A 19,328-nucleotide genomic window follows, 5' to 3' on the forward strand; every position below is an offset into this window, starting at 1 on the left:
CTTTTGTTCACACAGAGAGAAAGACCATTAGCCTGACTCAATGAAACTAATACAACTTCCTACACAAGACTAGAGTACACAATCGCAAACAATACACACCCACAACCTACAGGTTTCTAAGGAAGAAACTGCTCTGATATCATTAATGTAACATCCCAATTATATAATAACCACGATCATATAATATAGGCGTCAATATCCGAATAAAGAGAACAGTTAGAGTATGACGTGTAATTAAGTGTGGAATTACAGTCATCCAAATAAAAATACGGAATTTTAAACTTAAACAATTTAACGTATTGAACACTTCAAGCGTTCAAATAGGAAATTCCTAAGTAGACTACACCGCAACATCGGTATCCTCCAGTTCTTGCTCCAAGGGAATCTCCTCGACAACATCTGCTCCCATCCAAATGGATGATCATCGCCAAAGTAACATACCCAAACAGCACACAACAAAACAAGCAAGGGTGAGCTAGGTAAACAAGCAATAATCATATAGTACAGTTAATTCATGTCATCATGCTTAGTTACGTATAAAAGAACAATTACACGATACTCATTAACCACAACTCACACACTGACACCGACTCATCCGGATTTGTATAACTGTCGAACTAATAGTAGTCTTTGCACTTGCATAGTTCAGCTGGCCCTCCCCAACACTAGTAAGGTAAATCCCCCAACCTGTTTATGTCTAAATTCAAAGACTATAGACGAGGACCTCCCTTTACTCTCACCACTTACACTGTTCTTCTCTATGTGAGCGTGAACAATGCTTTGAGTGTAGGGATAGACATACCAGTGCAAAGTTCACTACAGTTATACAGAACAACCACAACACTCCACATATCACTTTCAATCATCTCACCCTGAGATGTCCAATTCATACTCAAATTCATCATTTAAATTTGCAGTCATATTATCACAGTAATTTAACATATCTCATGCATTCACATACTTTTCACATAAATCACATCACAGTATATATTCCAAACATTGTGCACACTCAATTCAACCCAGAACAAGAGCAAAAGAACTTAGAACCGAACACTATTTGCCGAGCATTATTTGGCCGAACACTATTTGGCCAGACACTATTTGCCGAACGCTATCTGGACGAACACTATTTGGCCGAACGCTATTCACTGCACTATTAGGTAGAACACTCTCTGGGCGAACACTGATAGACCGAGCGCTATCAAACCGAAAACTGATAGATCGAACACTGTCTGGACGAACGCAAAGAAACCGAATACTGTCAGATCAAATACTGTTTGGACGAATTCTAAGAAACCGAATGCTATGAGGTCGAACACTATTTGGACGAACATTAAGAGACCGAACGTTATCAAATCGAATATTGTTTGGACGAACACTAAGAAACCGAACACTATCACTTCGAATACTATTAAGTTGAACACGTTTCGGATGAACACTAAAAGACCGAACGTTATTAGCTCGAATACTACGAATTCAAAAACTGTTTGGATGAACGCGATAGATGAAATACTATGAGACCGAATACTGTGAGGTTGAAAACTGTTTGGACAAACGCATATAGACCAAATACTATGAGACCGAATACTATAAGGCTACACACTGTTTGGACGAAAGCTGATAGGTCAAATACTATGAGATCGAATAAACACTATTTGGACGAACGCTTATAGATCAAATACTATGAGACCGAATACTATAAGGTTACACACTGATTGGACGAACGATTATAGATCAAATACTATGAGACCGAATAAACACTGTTTGGACGAACGCTTTGTAGATCAAATACTATGAGACCGAATACTGTAAGGTTACACACTGTTTGGACGAAAGCTTATAGATCAAATACTATGAGACCGAATGAACATTGTTTGGACGAACACTTATAGATCAAATACTATGAGACCGAATGAACACTGTTTGGACGAACACTTATATATCAAGTACTATGAGACCGAATACTATAAGGTTACACACTGATTGGACGAACGCTTATAGATCAAATACTATGAGACCGAATGAACATTATTGGGTCGAACGCTTATAGATCAAATACTATGACACCGAATGAACACTGTTTGGACGAACACTTATAGATCAAATACTATGAGACCGAATACTATAAGGTTACACACTGTTTGGACGAACGGTATTTTCTAATTCTGCAGAATTATGCAGAATCGTTCCCAGACTTCCAGAGTGCAGCACCGTTTGAAATGATTTGGGAGAGATGATTTGGGGGAGATGATTTGAGTGGATTTGAGAGTAATTTTTTTGTTGTTTTTTTGAGTGGATTTGTGGGTAATTGAAAGTGGATTAGAAGTAAAGTTTGTGAGAATTAGTGTAAGATTTGATTGTTGTGACATATAAAAAAAAGGTTTAATCCTTTACTACATCCCTATTTATGTACGAATGTCTCAATTGGGTCCTCGTTTTTTAAAGTGTATCAAAATGGTCCTTAATTTTGAAAATTCATATCAATTGAGTCCTTCCCGTTAAGTTGGCTGGACGGCGTTAAAAAAATTGATGAGTGGGATGCTGAGATGAGGAAATGTTACTGGCGTGGCATTGACCTGGCTTTATGGTGAGTTTTTTACACAATCAGCGAGTGCTTTATGGTAAATCAAAACGCAACGTTTTGATTTTGAACACAATCAGTGAGTGTTTTATGAGAAGGAGAAATCCCTAAATTGCAGAGGGTTTTGTCGAGGGTTGTCGGTTGTCTTTTGTGGTTCCAATTTGGCGGACAATAGGTATCGTTTCTAGATTTGCAGAAATCCCTAAATTGCAGAAATCCCCAAATCGGTTGACGCAGGTGGGTGGGTTTAAGAACGCAGTTGTTCGACGCAGGTGGGTGGGTTTAAGAACGTAGTTGTTCGTCACAGGTGGGTGGGTTTAAGAACGTAGTTGTTCGTCGCAGGTGGGTGGGTTTAAGAACGTAGTTGTTCGTCGCAGGTGGGTGGGTTTAAGAACGTAGTTGTTCGAAGACGATGTCGAAGGAGCATTCTTGTTGTTCGTCAACATGCAGTGTGTGGCGGAAGGAAAACCGTAATTTGTGTTCACCGATTTGCCACTGTGGACTGAGATGCGCGCTGAGAACTGCTAAAACTTTGAAGAATCGTGGCAAGCAATTTTGGGGATGCTCGAAGTATAAGGTATGATTTATTTGATGTTTGTATTATGTGGAAGTGTTTTTGAGAATCAATTGTTGTTTATACAGAGTGGTGCTGAAGAGGGTGGTTGCAACTACTTCAAATGGTTCAATGATGTTGTGGAAGAGGAAAGGGGCAAATGCTTAAAGTGTGAAGGAAACAAAGAAAGTTCGGTGCACAGTGAAGAAATGGATAGTAATAGGAAAATTTTAGTTAAGTTTGAGAAATCTTTGTTGGTTGTTCAGAACTGGATGAAGGTGTTGATATTTTTGGTTTTTCTTTTATGTGTAATAAATACAATTTGCGTATCAATGTTGATGAGAATGGGCTGATGGGTTGTAACAGTGTTGTACTTTTCTTCCATTTCAATGAAAGTCAGACTTCTTACTAGTGAAAACTTTATTTTTGTTATGAAATGTGATGAGTAAAAATAATGTTATTATGTTGAAGTTGTAATGTTTTTATGAGTCTAAAAAATTCTGCATATCTGAGGTGTTTTTATGAGTCTAAAAAAATCTGCATTGCTCAGGGTCACTGTTTTATGAGTGTATATATTGCTATCATACACCTCCTTTGTGGACGAGCGTCCTATTCTCGCTGGCCGACCGTGCACCGAACGTCGTCTGTGGACGAGCGTCTTTTTTGTCGCTGAGGGAGGGTTCTCTAATGCGTCCATAGTGGACGAGCGTCCACAGTGGACGAGCGTGCTCTTATCGCTTGGCCAGCGTCGTCTCGAGCGTCAACAGTGGACGAGCGTTGTGACACCCGGGCACGGAGACGAGGGCGGGGAGTGACGCCGGTGCAAGAAGCATGGTGCAGGGGGCACAGACAAGGAGCGGCTCCTGGCAGCTTCGGGTGGAAGGGGTACATGGATGAATCGAACATACACCGGAATGAGAGGGATCTGGAGACTGTGTAGGTATGGGACTATACGGTTGAAGGATAGCTTAAAGGAATTGATTTGACTACTCATATCACCAAAAATGCATTTACTTTTCGGTAGCCTGACTCATAAGAACTCCATGGTTAAGCGTGCTTAGCCTGGAGTAATTCTATACACCGGAATGAGAGGGATCTGGAGACTGTGTAGGTATGGGACTATACGGTTGAAGGATAGCTTAAAGGAATTGATTTGACTACTCATATCACCAAAAATGCATTTACTTTTCGGTAGCCTGACTCATAAGAACTCCATGGAAAATACAAAAAGAGTTAAGGGCGACGAGTTATTTACAAAAGAAGACTGTGTAATACAAAAAGAGCACCAAAGTACTGTCTAATACAAAGAGACATTAAAAAATACATTAAAGTTGTTCATTTATCCCCTTAAACTGCAGCTTCTTCTTCATTTGATGATGGGATGTTTGGTTGAGTTGATGGGTTACTTTGTTGTGTTTGTTGTGCTTTGGTGCAAGAAGTCCTGTTGTGGCCGAGTTCCTTACAAATGCCACATCTTTTCTTTAAACCACCCTTCCTCATTCTTTTGTCATCCTTCACCAACTCCCATTGCTCCAACCTTCGCTTCTTCTTTGGTCTTCCAGGCAAAGTTCTTTTTGGTGGAGGGAGAACATCTTCATATGTGGTAATCTCCCACATATTGTTACCATTTATTGGATAGATAATTGAAGAGTATGTTTCTTCATATGTTGACTTCCTAAAACAACATGGAATGAATTCCTCTGCATCAAGATTTAGGAATTTCATAGCAGCTAACGAGTGGCAACATGGTATGGCAATGATTTCCCACTTCCTGCATGTACACAAATTTTCATCTAAATTGACTACAAATTTGTCACCGGCTTGGGACACATGTCGAACTTCAAAAATCTTGTTTCCTGACCAGCTGTAAAATCCAAACAAGAAACACATTATAATCATAAACCACTAACACATTTAAAAAGAAATCATAAGTGAACAAACCTCATTCTTACCACGGTATCCAATATTTAGTTAACTGAGACTCCTTCTTTAGTCTAGTCTTGATTTTTGGACAAATGTTCCCAGAAAGTGATTGACTTTTTGTCCTGTTAGTTGCCCATCTCTTCATCAAGTAAAGCCGGATTTCCTCCATCATGGTTACGATTGGCTTAGACCTTGTATGCAGCATTACACTATTGAAAGCCTCCGACAAGTTGTTAACCAAAGTATCACACTGATTGCTGCTGAATCTTGATCTTGACCAGTACCTACAACATATATATGTTCATCAATGTTACTGTGAATATTTGGCAGATTTTTAAGAATAGAAATTTAAATACAAACCTGGGAGGGATTTTTAACAAGTATTTGAAAGCCTCATCGTTAAGCTGTTTAATATTTCTCATTTCTGCTTCCCATGCTTGTGGATGGGTTGCTGTAGCTGCCTTCCACATCAAACGCTTGAGTTGTTTTCCAGGGAATTTCTTCCTAAAATTAGCGTATAAGTGCCTAACACAGAAACGTTGATCAACTCTAGGCACGACTTCTTGTACAGCTTGTAGTAGTCCCTGTTGAATCAAATTATGACAGTGTTGTTAGAGATATGATTTCAACCTCAAAGATAATTAACATAATCGGGGAATAGGTCATGTGCATTACCTTTTGCTGGTCCGACATGAATGTAAATGATGAACTTACTTCCTCCCCACCGAGATCTTCAACCAGAAGTTGAAGGAACCATTTCCAAGTATCCTTGTTCTCTACTTCGACCACGGCATACGCAAGAGGTAACATTTGATCATTTGCGTCTCTACCAACAGCAGTTAACATTTCACCACCATACTTTCCTTTCAAAAAAGCACCATCCAACCCGATTATTGGCCTGCAGGACACAAAACTATCCTTGCAGGCCTTTAGACATGTATAAAACCTCATAAAACTGATTCCATCCACATTCTCTTGAACTTTGACTTTTACTGTGGATCCTGGATTACTAACCTGAACACGTGGTTCACTTCGAACACTTTCGCCACTGCTTTCCACGTGCTTCACCACCAACACCTTCCTAATTCTACCGAAATACCACCGATAGATCACTCGCAAATCTAGAAACGATACTTATTGTCCGCCAAATTGGAACCACAAAAGACAACCGACAACCCTCGACAAAACCCTCTGCAATTTAGGGATTTCTCCTTCTCATAAAACACTCACTGATTGTGTTCGAAATCAAAACGTTGCGTTTTGATTTACCATAAAGCACTCGCTGATTGTGTAAAAAACTCACCATAAAGCCAGGTCAATGCCACGTCAGTAACATTTCCTCATCTCAACATCCCACTCATCAATTTTTTTAACGCCGTCCAGCCAACTTAACGGGAAGGACTCAATTGATATGAATTTTCAAAATTAAGGACCATTTTGATACACTTTAAAAAACGAGGACCCAATTGAGACATTCGTACATAAATAGGGATGTAGTAAAGGATTAAACCTGAAAAAAATTGTTTAATTGATAGAAATTGAAGATTACGAAAATGCCCTTAGTTATTAATGTAATATAAAATGATAATTGTTAATGTTATATTTAATTGTAAAAGAGTTTATAAAGAGTAAAAAATTAATATTAATTATTAAAGTTAATTTTAGTATTGTACAAAAAAAGAAAAATAAAAAGAAAAATTAATTTTTTAGATGAAAATAAATTGTGTTATTATTATTATTATTATTTTATTATTATTTTTATTATTTTTATTATTATTATTATTATTATAATTATTATTATTATTATTATTGTAATATTACAGCATCACTACACAATCAAAATGAAAAGCGTGAACCTATTATAATAAAAAAAGAGTAAATCTGTGAGACCCTGGAAAGTAACGTACGCTGGAGTACGCGTGGCAGCTGGAGAATGAGACACCTCAACAACGTACGTGGCAGCCGCAGGAAGAAACATTTCAACAGCGGACTCCAGGTGTCGCGCTGCATGGAGTCTGGAGTGGAGAGCGCAGTGCAGTTTGCGTGTCACTCGGAGAACGTGACATTTCATTATTGAACGCCAGGTGTCATGCCGATGGGAGTCAGGAATCGGTAGTGGAAAGCACGTGTCCGCCGAAGAGAGGACGTTCGTTCGACTCTGGAAGCAAAACTGACATTTCTCAGAAAAATGCTCCACTCTCTGCACGCAACCCCTTTTTCCGATTTCTGAAGAGAACCTTTCTCTCCTCCTTCTCTCTGCATTTTCTTAACCTTCCCTCTAAGAAAACCCCCGTTTCATCTACTCTAATCACCGTTCAAGCACCGTGGAAGCATTCCCGGAGTCTCAAGCTCCATCTTGAACCAATTGGGTTTCCAGTTTGAGCTGGTAAGTCTTCTCCCCTTAGTCGTTAGTTCTTTTGTTGCATGCAAGCCACGTTTTGGTTTCATTCGAGGGTATAGTCTAAGTTATCTTGGTTTCTTATTGTTTGGTTTAGTTTGGAAGAATGAGTGAGCATTGAGAGTAGAAGAAATCTTAGTACCGTGAAGTGAGAATTATCCTGAAGGACGTACGTTCACACTAGAGGTAAGGGAAGCTTATATATTTAATTCGTATTTTTGTTGTATGATTGATGAAAACGAATGCCTGTTGATGAATGAATGAATGTATATATACAGTATGAGTTTGAATGCATGATGGATGATGACTGGAATGTGTGAGTATGAACATGAAAATTATTGGTGTATGAAATAAATCTGTATGAGGATGTTGGATATGAATTATTAGAAGGAATGTTATAAAGTTTATAAATGGACATTGATATGAATCATAAAGTATGAACTGATATGTTGAATCTGAAATCTGTAATAGATGAAAAAATCTGAAACGTGAATTACTCCTTATGATAAATTACGCTCGTCATCGTACGGTCTTATACCGTTCGGTTTCCCTGAAAATGACTTAGAATGGAATTCTTTCATTCGGAAAGAACTCTGATCGAGAACGAGCGTTCCCATTTGAATTACTATGTTTGAGCGTTCGGCTTAGCATAGAGATGTCGTATACCTTAAATCAAATAATATTAAATTACACCTTAAAATAAGTAACGCTCGGTCTTATACCAAGCATTCGTTCTAAATAGCGCTCAGTCTTAAACCAAGCGTTCGTCTTAAGTAGCGCTTGGTTTTGTACCAAACGTTCGTCATAATTGGTGCTCGGTCATCCACCCAGCGTTCGTTCTAATGTAGTGTTCGGTCTTATACCGAACGCTCGTCCTTACCTTGGATTTTCTTAACGGACGTAACTAGCGTTCGTCCAAATACTTCGTAAAAATATATTGTCGCTTTAGGTCATTGACTGGCAGTCGACTCCTTTAAACTAATAGTTCACAATGTAGTCAATTCCTCATCTTGTGTATCTTCATCCGATTGGATTCTGATTAACATCTTGGTACTTAGAATATTCTGAATATTGATGGTATCATTCTAGAGTCATTTCATTCAACTGAATTGAGTAGCAGTAACGTTCGTCAAATAATCATATGTCAAGTTAGTCTGATTGGCGACGAGTACTTCTCGGTCTCGTTGTTCACGTTCGTCCTCATCCTTCAGGGGGTTGAACGTTCGTTATTTTGGGTATTTGAAACGAATGATGAAAATGATAATAAAGTATGAAGATTTAAAAGGTGAACGATTATACAATTATGGATTTTTGGACGAGCGTTCCAGGGAGGAACGTCTCATACATGTTGAATATTGGATTGGTAAAGTATGACTGTGGACATGCTAATGCTGGCTTGGTCCATCCTGATATTCCGTGATACTCATCTTCACATAGAGGAGAGTAGTTCATGTGTGGGAATGGCAGGAGGTCCTTAGTCCATAAGTTAACATGGGCGACGTAAGAACGGACTAACCTCGAGTGGCAGCTGTTGAGTGTATCCCAGTTACCACACCACTCGGGTGCAAGGACGCCTGTAGCTACACAGATTCATACAGTCCGGACGGTCTGTCTAGTATATATATATATATATATATATATATATATATATATATATATATATATATATATATATATATCTATTTCTATGTTAAGTTACATGATGTGTGTGAATTGAAATGTTAAATGTATATGTTGATTGTATGAATTAAATTATATAAGCTTACCCTTTCGTTTCCTTGTGTTGTCACTTGTCTATGTACGTTCGTCCTGTCCTTGCAATGATCATCCGTGTGGATGTGAGCAGAAGGCGAGGCCACTCTGGGAGACGTGTTTGAAGAAGAGAACCTGGTTGAATTGGAAGTCAAGGCCGAGCCTTAGACCGCTCGTTCACTTTTTAGCTTAGATGTTAGTTTATTTTGACGTTCGGCTGTTTAATTTTGTAAAGCCGTTCGTTCTAGACAATTCACTGTTTCCGCTTCGTACATGTTAATTCTGTATTCAAGCCGTTCGGCTTTTTGAACTTCGTTTATTAATATAAAGACTGCATTGATTTACTGTTAATTGTAATTAATTCTGATTTATAGTAATTACTGTATTTTGGGATGTTACACTAATTTCTACTAATTTATAGTAAAGACTGCATTTTTGAACTTCGTTTGGTAATCTTTAATTTCTACCAATTAAACTAATTTTTAAAATCTATCACATCAATCAAATCCTACACTAATTCTCACAAACTTTACTTCCAAATCCACTCTCAATTACCCACAAATCCACTCAAAAAAACAACTAAAAATTACCTTCAAATCCACTCAAATCTATTCAAATCATCTCTCCCAAATCATCTCCCCCAAATCTATCCAAACAAACACAGCCTTAGAGTAGTAATAGAATGACACGCCTACGTGTCAGTTACATTCATATGACACGGTCCACGTAATTTTTTTTTAAAAAAATGGCATTCTACTTGAGGGTAAAAAGGGAAGAAATGTAAATTTAGTTTTCGTTCTTCCTTTCAACGATGAATAAAAAAACCATTTAGGTTAACTTTCTCTGACCTGCTTCTCTCACATTCTCCCTCCTTCTTCGTTGCTTCCCATTTGTGTTTTTGAAGTGGTTGAATCGGTGGTTGTAGAGGTTTTTCGTGGGTTTGAAGGTGTAGCATCATTGTGCCGATCCCAATCGGTGGTTGTGGAAGTTTCCAATGGCTGTGAGGTTTCAGGTTGGCGTTTCATTTTTGTGGCTTATTTCGTGTGTGACTTTGAGGTAAGGGTTTTCTAATTTTTTCTTTTGTAGTTTTACCCTTTTGAGCAGTTGGGGTGATGGATTGTATAACAGTTAGTTTCTGGAACGGTGGAAGACGGTAAGGGAGAAGAAGGGCACCGAACGGTGGAAGGTGTGGAGAGGTCTAGCCGAACGGAGGAAGGCGGGAAGCGACCAGGTCGAACGGTGGACAACGGGGAGTGACCAGGCCGAACGGTGGAAGGCGGGGAGCGATCAGGTCGAACGGTGGGAAGCAGCGAAAGACCTGATTCGAACGGTTGAAGAGTGACTATCCTAACTGGGACGACAGTTAAGATAGGCGAGAAATATTTATAAATAATTACAGTAAATAAGGCTATATTTCAGTATAAGGTTCAGTATAAAATAATTATAGTAAATAGAGCTATATCCTAGGGAAATATTCAGTATAAGATATTTACCGTAAATAAGGATGTATCCTAGGGAATTATAGAGAATAAGATAATTACAGTAAATAAGAATATATCTTAGGAAAATATTCAGTATAGGATGAGCGGAAAATAATTAGTATAAATAAAGCTAGAGTCTAGAGTTAAGGATATGCTTTTGATTATTGAGTTTGGTTGACAGGCGACTATGCGTCCTGCGAGGAGGTTATGCTCCCAAGTAATTAAAGGAGGTTATGCTCCTAATTATTGTTTACTTTTGTTATTCATATATTATCATCAATAACAAAAATTCTTTAGTTCAATTGCATTATTTCATTACTATTTTGCTTACGTTGAGTGTGTGAGAGGTTGTTCTAGTTAAGTTTCGTACTCAGGCGTAACAACTTTGGTGGCTTGTGTATGCTTTTATTAGTTCTGTTTTAGTTGAAAATATAAAAGTTATGTTTGATGAATCAATTAAATATGTGAGAAAGGAAGTCGTTTCTAAACTCAAATTATGAGTCATTGATATTGATATATTGGACTTGTCCCTTCTAAATATGTTGAGAAATACTATGAAATGGTTTTAATATGATCACTAAATTAGTATATTTATCAAGTGCAGAAGGGCGTTGAAGAAGATTGTTCCTCTCCCTTTTCATGTTCTGTTTGCAAGCTCATAATCTGTGAACTCAGGTGGCAATGTTCAGACTTTGGGATTTTGGGTTGAGTCCAATGATCCCCTCATTCCGTCCAATTTCCTTTGATTGCTCCATTGTTTTCACACTACACATACAGTAGGTATAATTTCAGAGAGTTAGTTATAGCAAATTAGACATGATTTTGTTAGGTACATATTGTTTCACCACAGTCCCATCAACAGCACCAGCATACCCTTCTCTACCTCTAGGGTCCTACTTTGATCTGCACAAGCCACTTCTATATTCCAAACCATCCAAATTCACCTCTCTTGTAATCAATGGCGACAGAAGGATGTAAGTTGCATTGTTCTTATCTTCCCTTGCCATTAATATTACTCTGAAAAATCTAACCATTAAACTAAATTTGCAGCTGTGATCTCTTTGATTTGCACCAGGAGCAAGTCCCTTATGAAGTGGCATGGTCTTGGCAAAAGGAAATTGTCAGGGACAAGAGGGCACAGATTGAAAAGGAAGGAGATTGTAATGACACCCTTATTATTCTACAACACCCTCCTGTTTATACATTGGGCACTGCTAGTACTGTGGAGAACCTCAAGTTTGACATGAAAAATGCTCCTTTTAATATTTATCGCACTGAGCGTGGTGGAGAGGTTACATACCATGGCCCTGGCCAGGTGCTTGCACTAAATCACTTGTTACAGTTTAGGTTCCTATTTTGATTTATTTTGTATGGCAATTGATAACATACCTGTGCTTTGCATTACAGTTAGTTATGTACCCAATTATCAACCTCTGATCGCACAAGATGGATCTTCATTGGTACCTTAGGACTCTTGAAGAGGTTGTCATTCGTGTTCTTTCTTCAACATTTTCAATTCAGGCTTCTACAGTGAAAGGTTTAACTGGTGTTTGGGTTGGTAAATGTAACACCCCGATTTAGGCGTTACAATTTATTTTCCACAAAATACATATGTAATTCGTCTTTAACAAATTTCAACACCCATAAAATATTAAGTTCTTTATTACAGCACAAGTCTTCTGAAGATAAAATTCCACACAGTTCATAGACTTCTGAAATTTAAAATTTCTCACAGTTCGGAAATTCAAACACAGATTTATTTTAGAAATTCCCCATGTCTCCTTTTCCCCACAGATCTCTCATCTTCTAAGCGAGTCCAGAACCATCTGCTAATTCATCTGATATAGTTTCTGCTCCCGTATAATATCACACATTATACGATCATCGCATTCACATGCACAAACACAAACACAAACAGTAGGGTGAGCTAACCGATTCAAGAAATATACATCATCCACAATCTTACTAACATCACAAGTATGGCAATCAGTCAAATACATGCATCTCAAACATACTCAAAAACCAACTATTACACTGATACTTTATAATATTTCTCCAGTCAAAATCATCAGTCGATTCACTAGAGTCAATACAACATATTATTAATCTGCCTACTTACCAAAGCACAATAGTCAACAATCCTTCTGTCTACTTACCAAAGTAGTATAACCATGATATACTGATTACTTACCAAAGTAATCTAACAAGGTGATTTTTATTATCTACTTACCAAAGTAGCACAAACCAAGTTCTTCTGCCTACTTACCAAAGTAGCGCAGCAAGATAATACTGTCTACTTACCAAAGCAGCACAGTATAGTTAATCTGCCTACTCATCAAAGTAGCCCGATTTATATCATTCTCTTTATCTCTTCATTCATCATCTCATCCTGCCTACTTATCAAAGTAGCGCAAATCACCCTGCTTACTTACCAAAGTAACGCAGACCCAACATCTTCTCGCCTACTTACCAAAGTAGTGCAAACCAAGTTCTTCTGCCTACTTACCAAAGTAGCGCAGCAAGACAATACTGTCTACTTACCAAAGTAGCTCAAATTAACCAAATTACATTTTCCTAACATATCATTCATAACCAATCACATTCCATCTCAACCACTAATCCCAAACCAATCATGTTCAACAAGCACATAATAACCAATTAACATATCCCAGTTTCAATTCTGCCTACTTACCAAAGTAGCACAAATTAACCAAATTACCTTTCTCAACATATTATTTATCAACGATCTGAACCAATCAAACTAATCAACAACATGTTTAGATCATATGGTAAGATTTTCAGTCCAATCCAACGGGTAATGAGGCGGAAATCATCAATTTTGTATAAATGATCCAAAAACATAAATTAAGCAATATTAAGATCCCTGAGAAGATACGAAATTAATATCTCTAAATCTGTAACTCCGATCTAAAATCCGAACGGTCTAAGTATGCCACTATCTCTTAGGAACAACATACTAAAAGTTTAGATTAATCTAACGGTTATCTAAGTAGATATGGAGATTTTACCGAGGTAACTCAGAGACAGAAATTTAAGTGGTTCTCGGTTAAACTCAAAATGCGGAATGAATTCCTCTAAGCACAGACATCTAATTCCAAATCTGAACGGTCAAGATCACTTAATATGTCTTATGAACTACATACTAAAGTTTGGGCTCAATCTAACGGTAGATGAAATATATACAAAATTGGTACCATGATAGCTTAAGAACAGCAATACAGTGTTCATCCGATTGTTTCACACTTTCGAAATTTCTTTCTCTAAACATAGACCTTCAATTATAAATCCGATCGGTCAAATTGTATTAATATGTCCTAAGAATCATATATCAAATTTTGAGGTTGATCTAACGGTTAAATAGGTCAAAATCTATATTTTTACCGAGACAACTTAGTAACAGAACTACAGGGTAACTAATTTACTCAAAATTGCAGTATTTATTTCTCCAAGTACAGACTTTTATTTTCAAATCCGAACGGTCAAAGTTTAGTAATAGGTCTTGGGATTCACATACTAATATTTTAGCTAAATCCAACGGTGAAAACAATTAATAGAAATTTTTCAACACAGTAACTCGAAAATAAGAAATTATAATCATGAAAACCAAATTTTACACAAGTCAATATATAACTACCATTACCAAATTTTAACACATTCATACTCATATTCATGATCATAATCAAGAAAGGATTAGCTCCCCTACCTCTTCTCCTTGCAAGAAATTCTTCACTCTTGATACCTCTAGACCACCACCTTTGCTTGTTTTCACTTTCAATTTCAAGGAAAATTCTAACTTAAATCTCTCTTCTTCCAAGAGAGCAATTCTTCTCCTCCTTGCTAGACCAAGTCAGTCTCCACACTTAGAACACTTAGGATTTTCGTTCACCTCCCACCAAGGACCTCTCTACTCTCCCCCAAAACTCCAAATCTGATTTGGAATTAAAGAAGATGCCTTAGACAACAAAGGACCTATGCACTTGGTACTTAGCAATAATAAACAACCAATGAACCATCCTAAACCATTTTTTTTTCAGCCCTAAAACATGGTAGGAAAGTCTCCAAAGGTTCCAAAATGTTCTCCTAGTTCAGAACACAACCTACCCACTCCAAAAAAAATCGCAACTTGTAAAAATGTACCTAAAATTAAGGTTGGACGCTAGCCCCTGGACAGCAACACTGTCACGTTTTCCCCAGCTCAGTTAGACACCTTCCCGAAGTCCAAAATATGCGTATGAGTAGTCAAATTGAAGCTCTTTGAGTCTAGTTTCCAATGAAACAAGAATCAACTCAATTGGAGTTCGGTAGAGAAAGTAATAAGCAAAACAGTCATCATAGGTCAAAACTGAACATACCTGAGCGTGATTAACGTTTCCGAGTTTTAATAATTTTACTGCAGCTAGCCCGGTAGTCCAAAAATTTATATTTATATGTCCAATTAAAGATATTTGAGTCTAGTTTCCAATAAAACAAGAATCAACTCAATTGATATTTTCTACAAAAAGTTATAATTAAAATAGTAAACCATGTCAAACCTGACAGCATTCCATTTTACATTATAACTTGAACTTTTTACAACTTGGTAAATTCTTGAGGTTCTAGGGTCTTACAGTAAACCTCTAAATCCTATTTAACACTTGTAATTTGGTATTTTTTGCTCTGCACCGCCTGCCCTATTCTGAATTATCTTGGTTATTACACATTAGCAGATAATAGTTATTCTGCCTTGGAGTTATCTAGTTTAACTCTAAAGTATTTTCAAATATGATCCAATAAGATCTTTCTCTCTTGGCTATAACATTTGTGTCCATTTCATGTGACATTCCCTGAGGGATTTATTTGAGATGATAAGATTTTAGTTTCATACATAAATATCCAAATTAAATCAAGATTAGTAATACATTACAAATTAAATCAAAATTATGCTTGTGAGTTTGTGATGATTCAAATAATTTTTCTTTTACCTTAGTAATGCATTACAGGAAATGAGAAACTGGCAGCTGTTGGAAATGAGAAACCATGGTCCTTCCAATCCAACTTCTTTTTTTGTTTTTCTTATACTATTAATTAGCACAATTACTTTAATCCTAAAATACTCTTTAATTTTTTTATAAGATAAGGAATCATTTATTGTGATGATCGTGAAAGTGATGAATTTAATCAAAAACAAAGATAATGTAAATCCATAAAATGAACTTTAGCTTAAATCACCTTCAAAATTTCAGCCAAGATTTAGTGTAGGAAAATGTGATTAGGTTGAGTCAATTACAACTTTCTATGGACTTACCAGAGAAATTTAAAATATGACCTTTCTCAACCGAAAACACTTCATTATGAGTATTCTTACAGATTCGAACTTTATCATCCGCATTGTGCTATAGACATCGGAAGTTCCACTGATAAGCAAGCAATGGAACTTGTGGGAGGTTTCATAGTTAATCTTCCTTAACATGTTTTACTTTTTTTAGTTAATGTCACATTCAAACTATTACACTATTCATGGTTTAAAACAACATACTTACAAGCTATAAAAGTGAGGAAACTTGACATGATTTTGGTTACTGTACAATTCTACAGGTGAAAGAAAAACAAGAGCCTATTTTATTAACAACATAATATATATGAACATGCATCTAATATAACAAATATCGTATTAATCACAGGCACAAAATTTAACATTATTATCATCATCCCCTAATGAAGACAACCTTCCCTTGTAAACTTTTAAACGTACTGATTTTGTCAAAACTGGGCATATCACGGATTGTAATTTTTTTGAAACACAAATTAACTTACAAAGCAATAAACAAATGTATCCACACTCAGATTCAACCAGAGAACAAATATAGACCCTTATCTGGCTCGAACCAAAATAATAACAACCCACATTGTATCCAAACTGCCTTAATAAAAACATTCCAACTTCGTATGCAGAGAATAGACATAACATTTCCAGAAACTAACTGTTATACAATCCATCACCCCAACGGCTCAAAAGGGTAAAACTACAAAAGAAAAAATTAGAAAACCCTTACCTCAAAGTCACACACGAAATAAGCCACAAAAATGAAACGCCAACCTGAAACCTCACAGCCATTGGAAACTTCCACAACCACCGATTGGGATCGGCACAATGATGCTACACCTTCAAACCCACGAAAAACCTCTACAACCACCGATTCAACCACTTCAAAAACACAAATGGGAAGCAACGAAGAAGGAGGGAGAACGTGAGAGAAGCAGGTCAAAGTTAACCTAAATGGTTTTTTTATTCACCGTCGAAAGGAAGAACGAAAACTAAATTTACATTTCTTCCCTTTTTACCCTTAAGTAGAATGCCATTTTAAAAAAAAAAATTACGTGCACCGTGTCATATGAATGTAACTGACACGTAGGCGTGTCATTCTATTACTCTTGCATATGTAGAAATTCCTGACAAGTGAAAATCTGGTGACCCACATAGAGAGAGACCATCTTGCATATATCAAGCTCTCTCTCACCTTTTATTAGTCAACTTCTACCCATCAAAGAGATGATCATTCATTTCATCATAAAACCATCATTCATAAAATACACGCACTCAGTCATCTTAAATATGTAAATTATACCAGAATATATATCACATTCCAAAAGAAAATACATGGAGTGTAAGATTATTCTACAATGATTAAATGTTGGATTATTACTATAAATACTATTTTATAATATGAAAAAAATTCAGATAGTAAAATACTCTTCAGAAAAGTTAATAAACGGACTAATAAAATAATAGATTATAACATGTTTTTAATATATCTCTTTGATCAATCATTCATCAAAGGGATTCAGCCGTTGAAATATGTGACTTGGGGAAGACTCAGCAATCATTGACGACTAATCATCGCAGAAGAAAAGCGTTGGTCAAATACCTTATTTTGCTCTTTCATTACTACATTAACCCTGCACTGCACTGAGTCATTGGCACAAGCTAGCAGCACTTGAATCCATACCATGGCATTAGAATTTGTTGGTAGTGCTCTTCTTTCTGCTTTCCTTCAGGTTGCATTCCAGAAGCTAGCTTCTCCCCAAATTCTCGATTTCTTTCGTGCAAGAAAGCTTGATCAGAAGCTGCTGACCAAGTTGGAAACAAAGCTGCACTCCATCCATTCTCTGGCTGATGATGCAGAGCGGAAGCAGTTCACGGATCCACATGTCAGAAACTGGCTGCTTAAGGTCAAAGATGCTGTCCTTGATGCAGAAGATCTCTTGGATGATATACAAAAGCTCTCCAGAAGCCAAGTGGATGCTGATTCTGAATCTGAAACCTTTTCAGGCTGTACTTGCAAGGTACTCAATTTCTTCAAATCTTCTCCTATTAGTTCCTTTATCAAGGAAATTGAATCTAGGATGGAACATGTTTCGGATGTGAGGGGCTGTGCAGATCCCACGTCTCTATGTCACTCGCTTCTTCTCTTCCGTACGTCGGACTTCCTGTGTTAACTTCTTAGTTCATCGATGGGAGACCTGTAAAAGATTCTCCGATGCCAAAGTCAGTTGAGAGCTAAGGTGTTTTTCTCAGACAGTAATGAATGTGCAGTAAATGCAACCTATCTACCACTTACCTTAGATATGTATTTATAGTTTTTGCTATGGGCTTGGGATTAGTGAAAAGTTAATCACGGCCCAATTTAGCCCAAATAGCTTTTAAACCGTACTTACCTTGAACCAAGGTGATTAATACGGCAGCCGGCCGTCCTCCCCGGTCTTACCTTCTTGAGCGGCCGGTCCTGATTGGTCCCGGCCCGGACGGCCAGCTTCGGGTGAGTCTTGGGTATGGGTTCAGTACCCCGGCCTTTCCTATCAGTACGTAGAAGGGTATTTTCCTAAGTCTCCTACGATAATACGGGCGGCCGGTCCGTCTGGGAATCCCATGACGTGGATGTTCTTTCGTACGGCGGCCGGTCCCCTCTGGTACACAAGCCCCCCAAGTCCTAGCGTACATAGTGCGCGTAGGATTTCGAGTGATGTGCGGCGCGGGCTAACAATTCGTAGTTGGGCTAGATCTGGTGGGCCAGCGAGGGGTTTGGACTTTTGGCGGGAAAACATGTGGTGCATTCACACTGGCGGAAGGTGAAAAGTCCTCAAATCTGGGGCGTTGATTGCGTTGGATCTGGACGGCACGTATGCCTTCAACGGTCACCTAAATTTGTCTATAAATAGCGGATGGGAACGGTGTCATTTTCACTTCTCTCCGTTTCCTTCAAGCTTTCAAATTCTTTTTCCCTCAGGTAATAAATGGTCGTTGTCCATACTGAGTCTTCTGGTTCTGAGTCATCGGGCGGAGTCCCGGGGGGGTCGACAAGGAGCGGCGACGATTCTCCCAGTTCGGCTTCTTCTTGTTTCCTGCATGAGGCTGTTGAGTTCGCGAGGCCGGCTCCGGGGGCGTCGAGTGCTGCGGGCGATCGGATTTTTCATGGGGTGCCTCTCTTCTTGCTCCAGGGCGGTGTCCGGGTAGAGGGTTCTCCTTACGAGCCGGACGGTCACGGGGTAGTGGTATCTGAATGGGCTCCCTACGTCCCCGGTCTGTATGCTTCCGCGTATGGCTCCCGGAAGGATTTGGAGTGGAGGGTCAATCGTACGCAC

The 19,328-nt window shown here is 38.0% G+C and overlaps 1 protein-coding gene, 1 long non-coding RNA gene and 1 pseudogene across 3 annotated transcripts; 1 reads left to right on the top strand and 2 right to left on the bottom strand.

Moving 5' to 3' along the window:
• Positions 1-4,481: 4,481 nt before the first annotated feature.
• Positions 4,482-5,618, bottom strand: LOC148202554 (uncharacterized). Its single transcript, XM_088110392.1, has 3 exons — positions 5,418-5,618; positions 5,087-5,341; positions 4,482-4,998 (listed from the first exon to the last, which is right to left on the bottom strand). Exons 1-3 carry the CDS (start codon positions 5,525-5,527, stop codon positions 4,482-4,484), a joined length of 882 nt encoding a protein of 293 aa, XP_087966518.1. The 5' UTR covers positions 5,528-5,618.
• A 5,637-nt stretch (positions 5,619-11,255) lies between these two features.
• LOC124826861 (octanoyltransferase LIP2p, chloroplastic-like) lies at positions 11,256-12,284 on the top strand (annotated as a pseudogene). The gene is made up of 3 exons (XR_015785130.1): positions 11,256-11,662; positions 11,739-12,003; positions 12,096-12,284. The product of XR_015785130.1 is annotated as an octanoyltransferase LIP2p, chloroplastic-like (transcript).
• A 43-nt stretch (positions 12,285-12,327) lies between these two features.
• On the bottom strand, positions 12,328-14,840 carry LOC148202555 (uncharacterized). The gene is made up of 2 exons (XR_015785131.1): positions 14,413-14,840; positions 12,328-12,538 (listed from the first exon to the last, which is right to left on the bottom strand). It is a non-coding gene; the product is annotated as an uncharacterized LOC148202555 (long non-coding RNA).
• Positions 14,841-19,328: the final 4,488 nt, after the last annotated feature.

The sequence above is a fragment of the Vigna umbellata genome, chromosome 3, assembly GCF_029865625.1.
Source record: "Vigna umbellata cultivar VRB3 chromosome 3, Vumbellata_1.0, whole genome shotgun sequence".
In the NCBI taxonomy this organism is placed as follows: Eukaryota; Viridiplantae; Streptophyta; class Magnoliopsida; order Fabales; family Fabaceae; genus Vigna; species Vigna umbellata.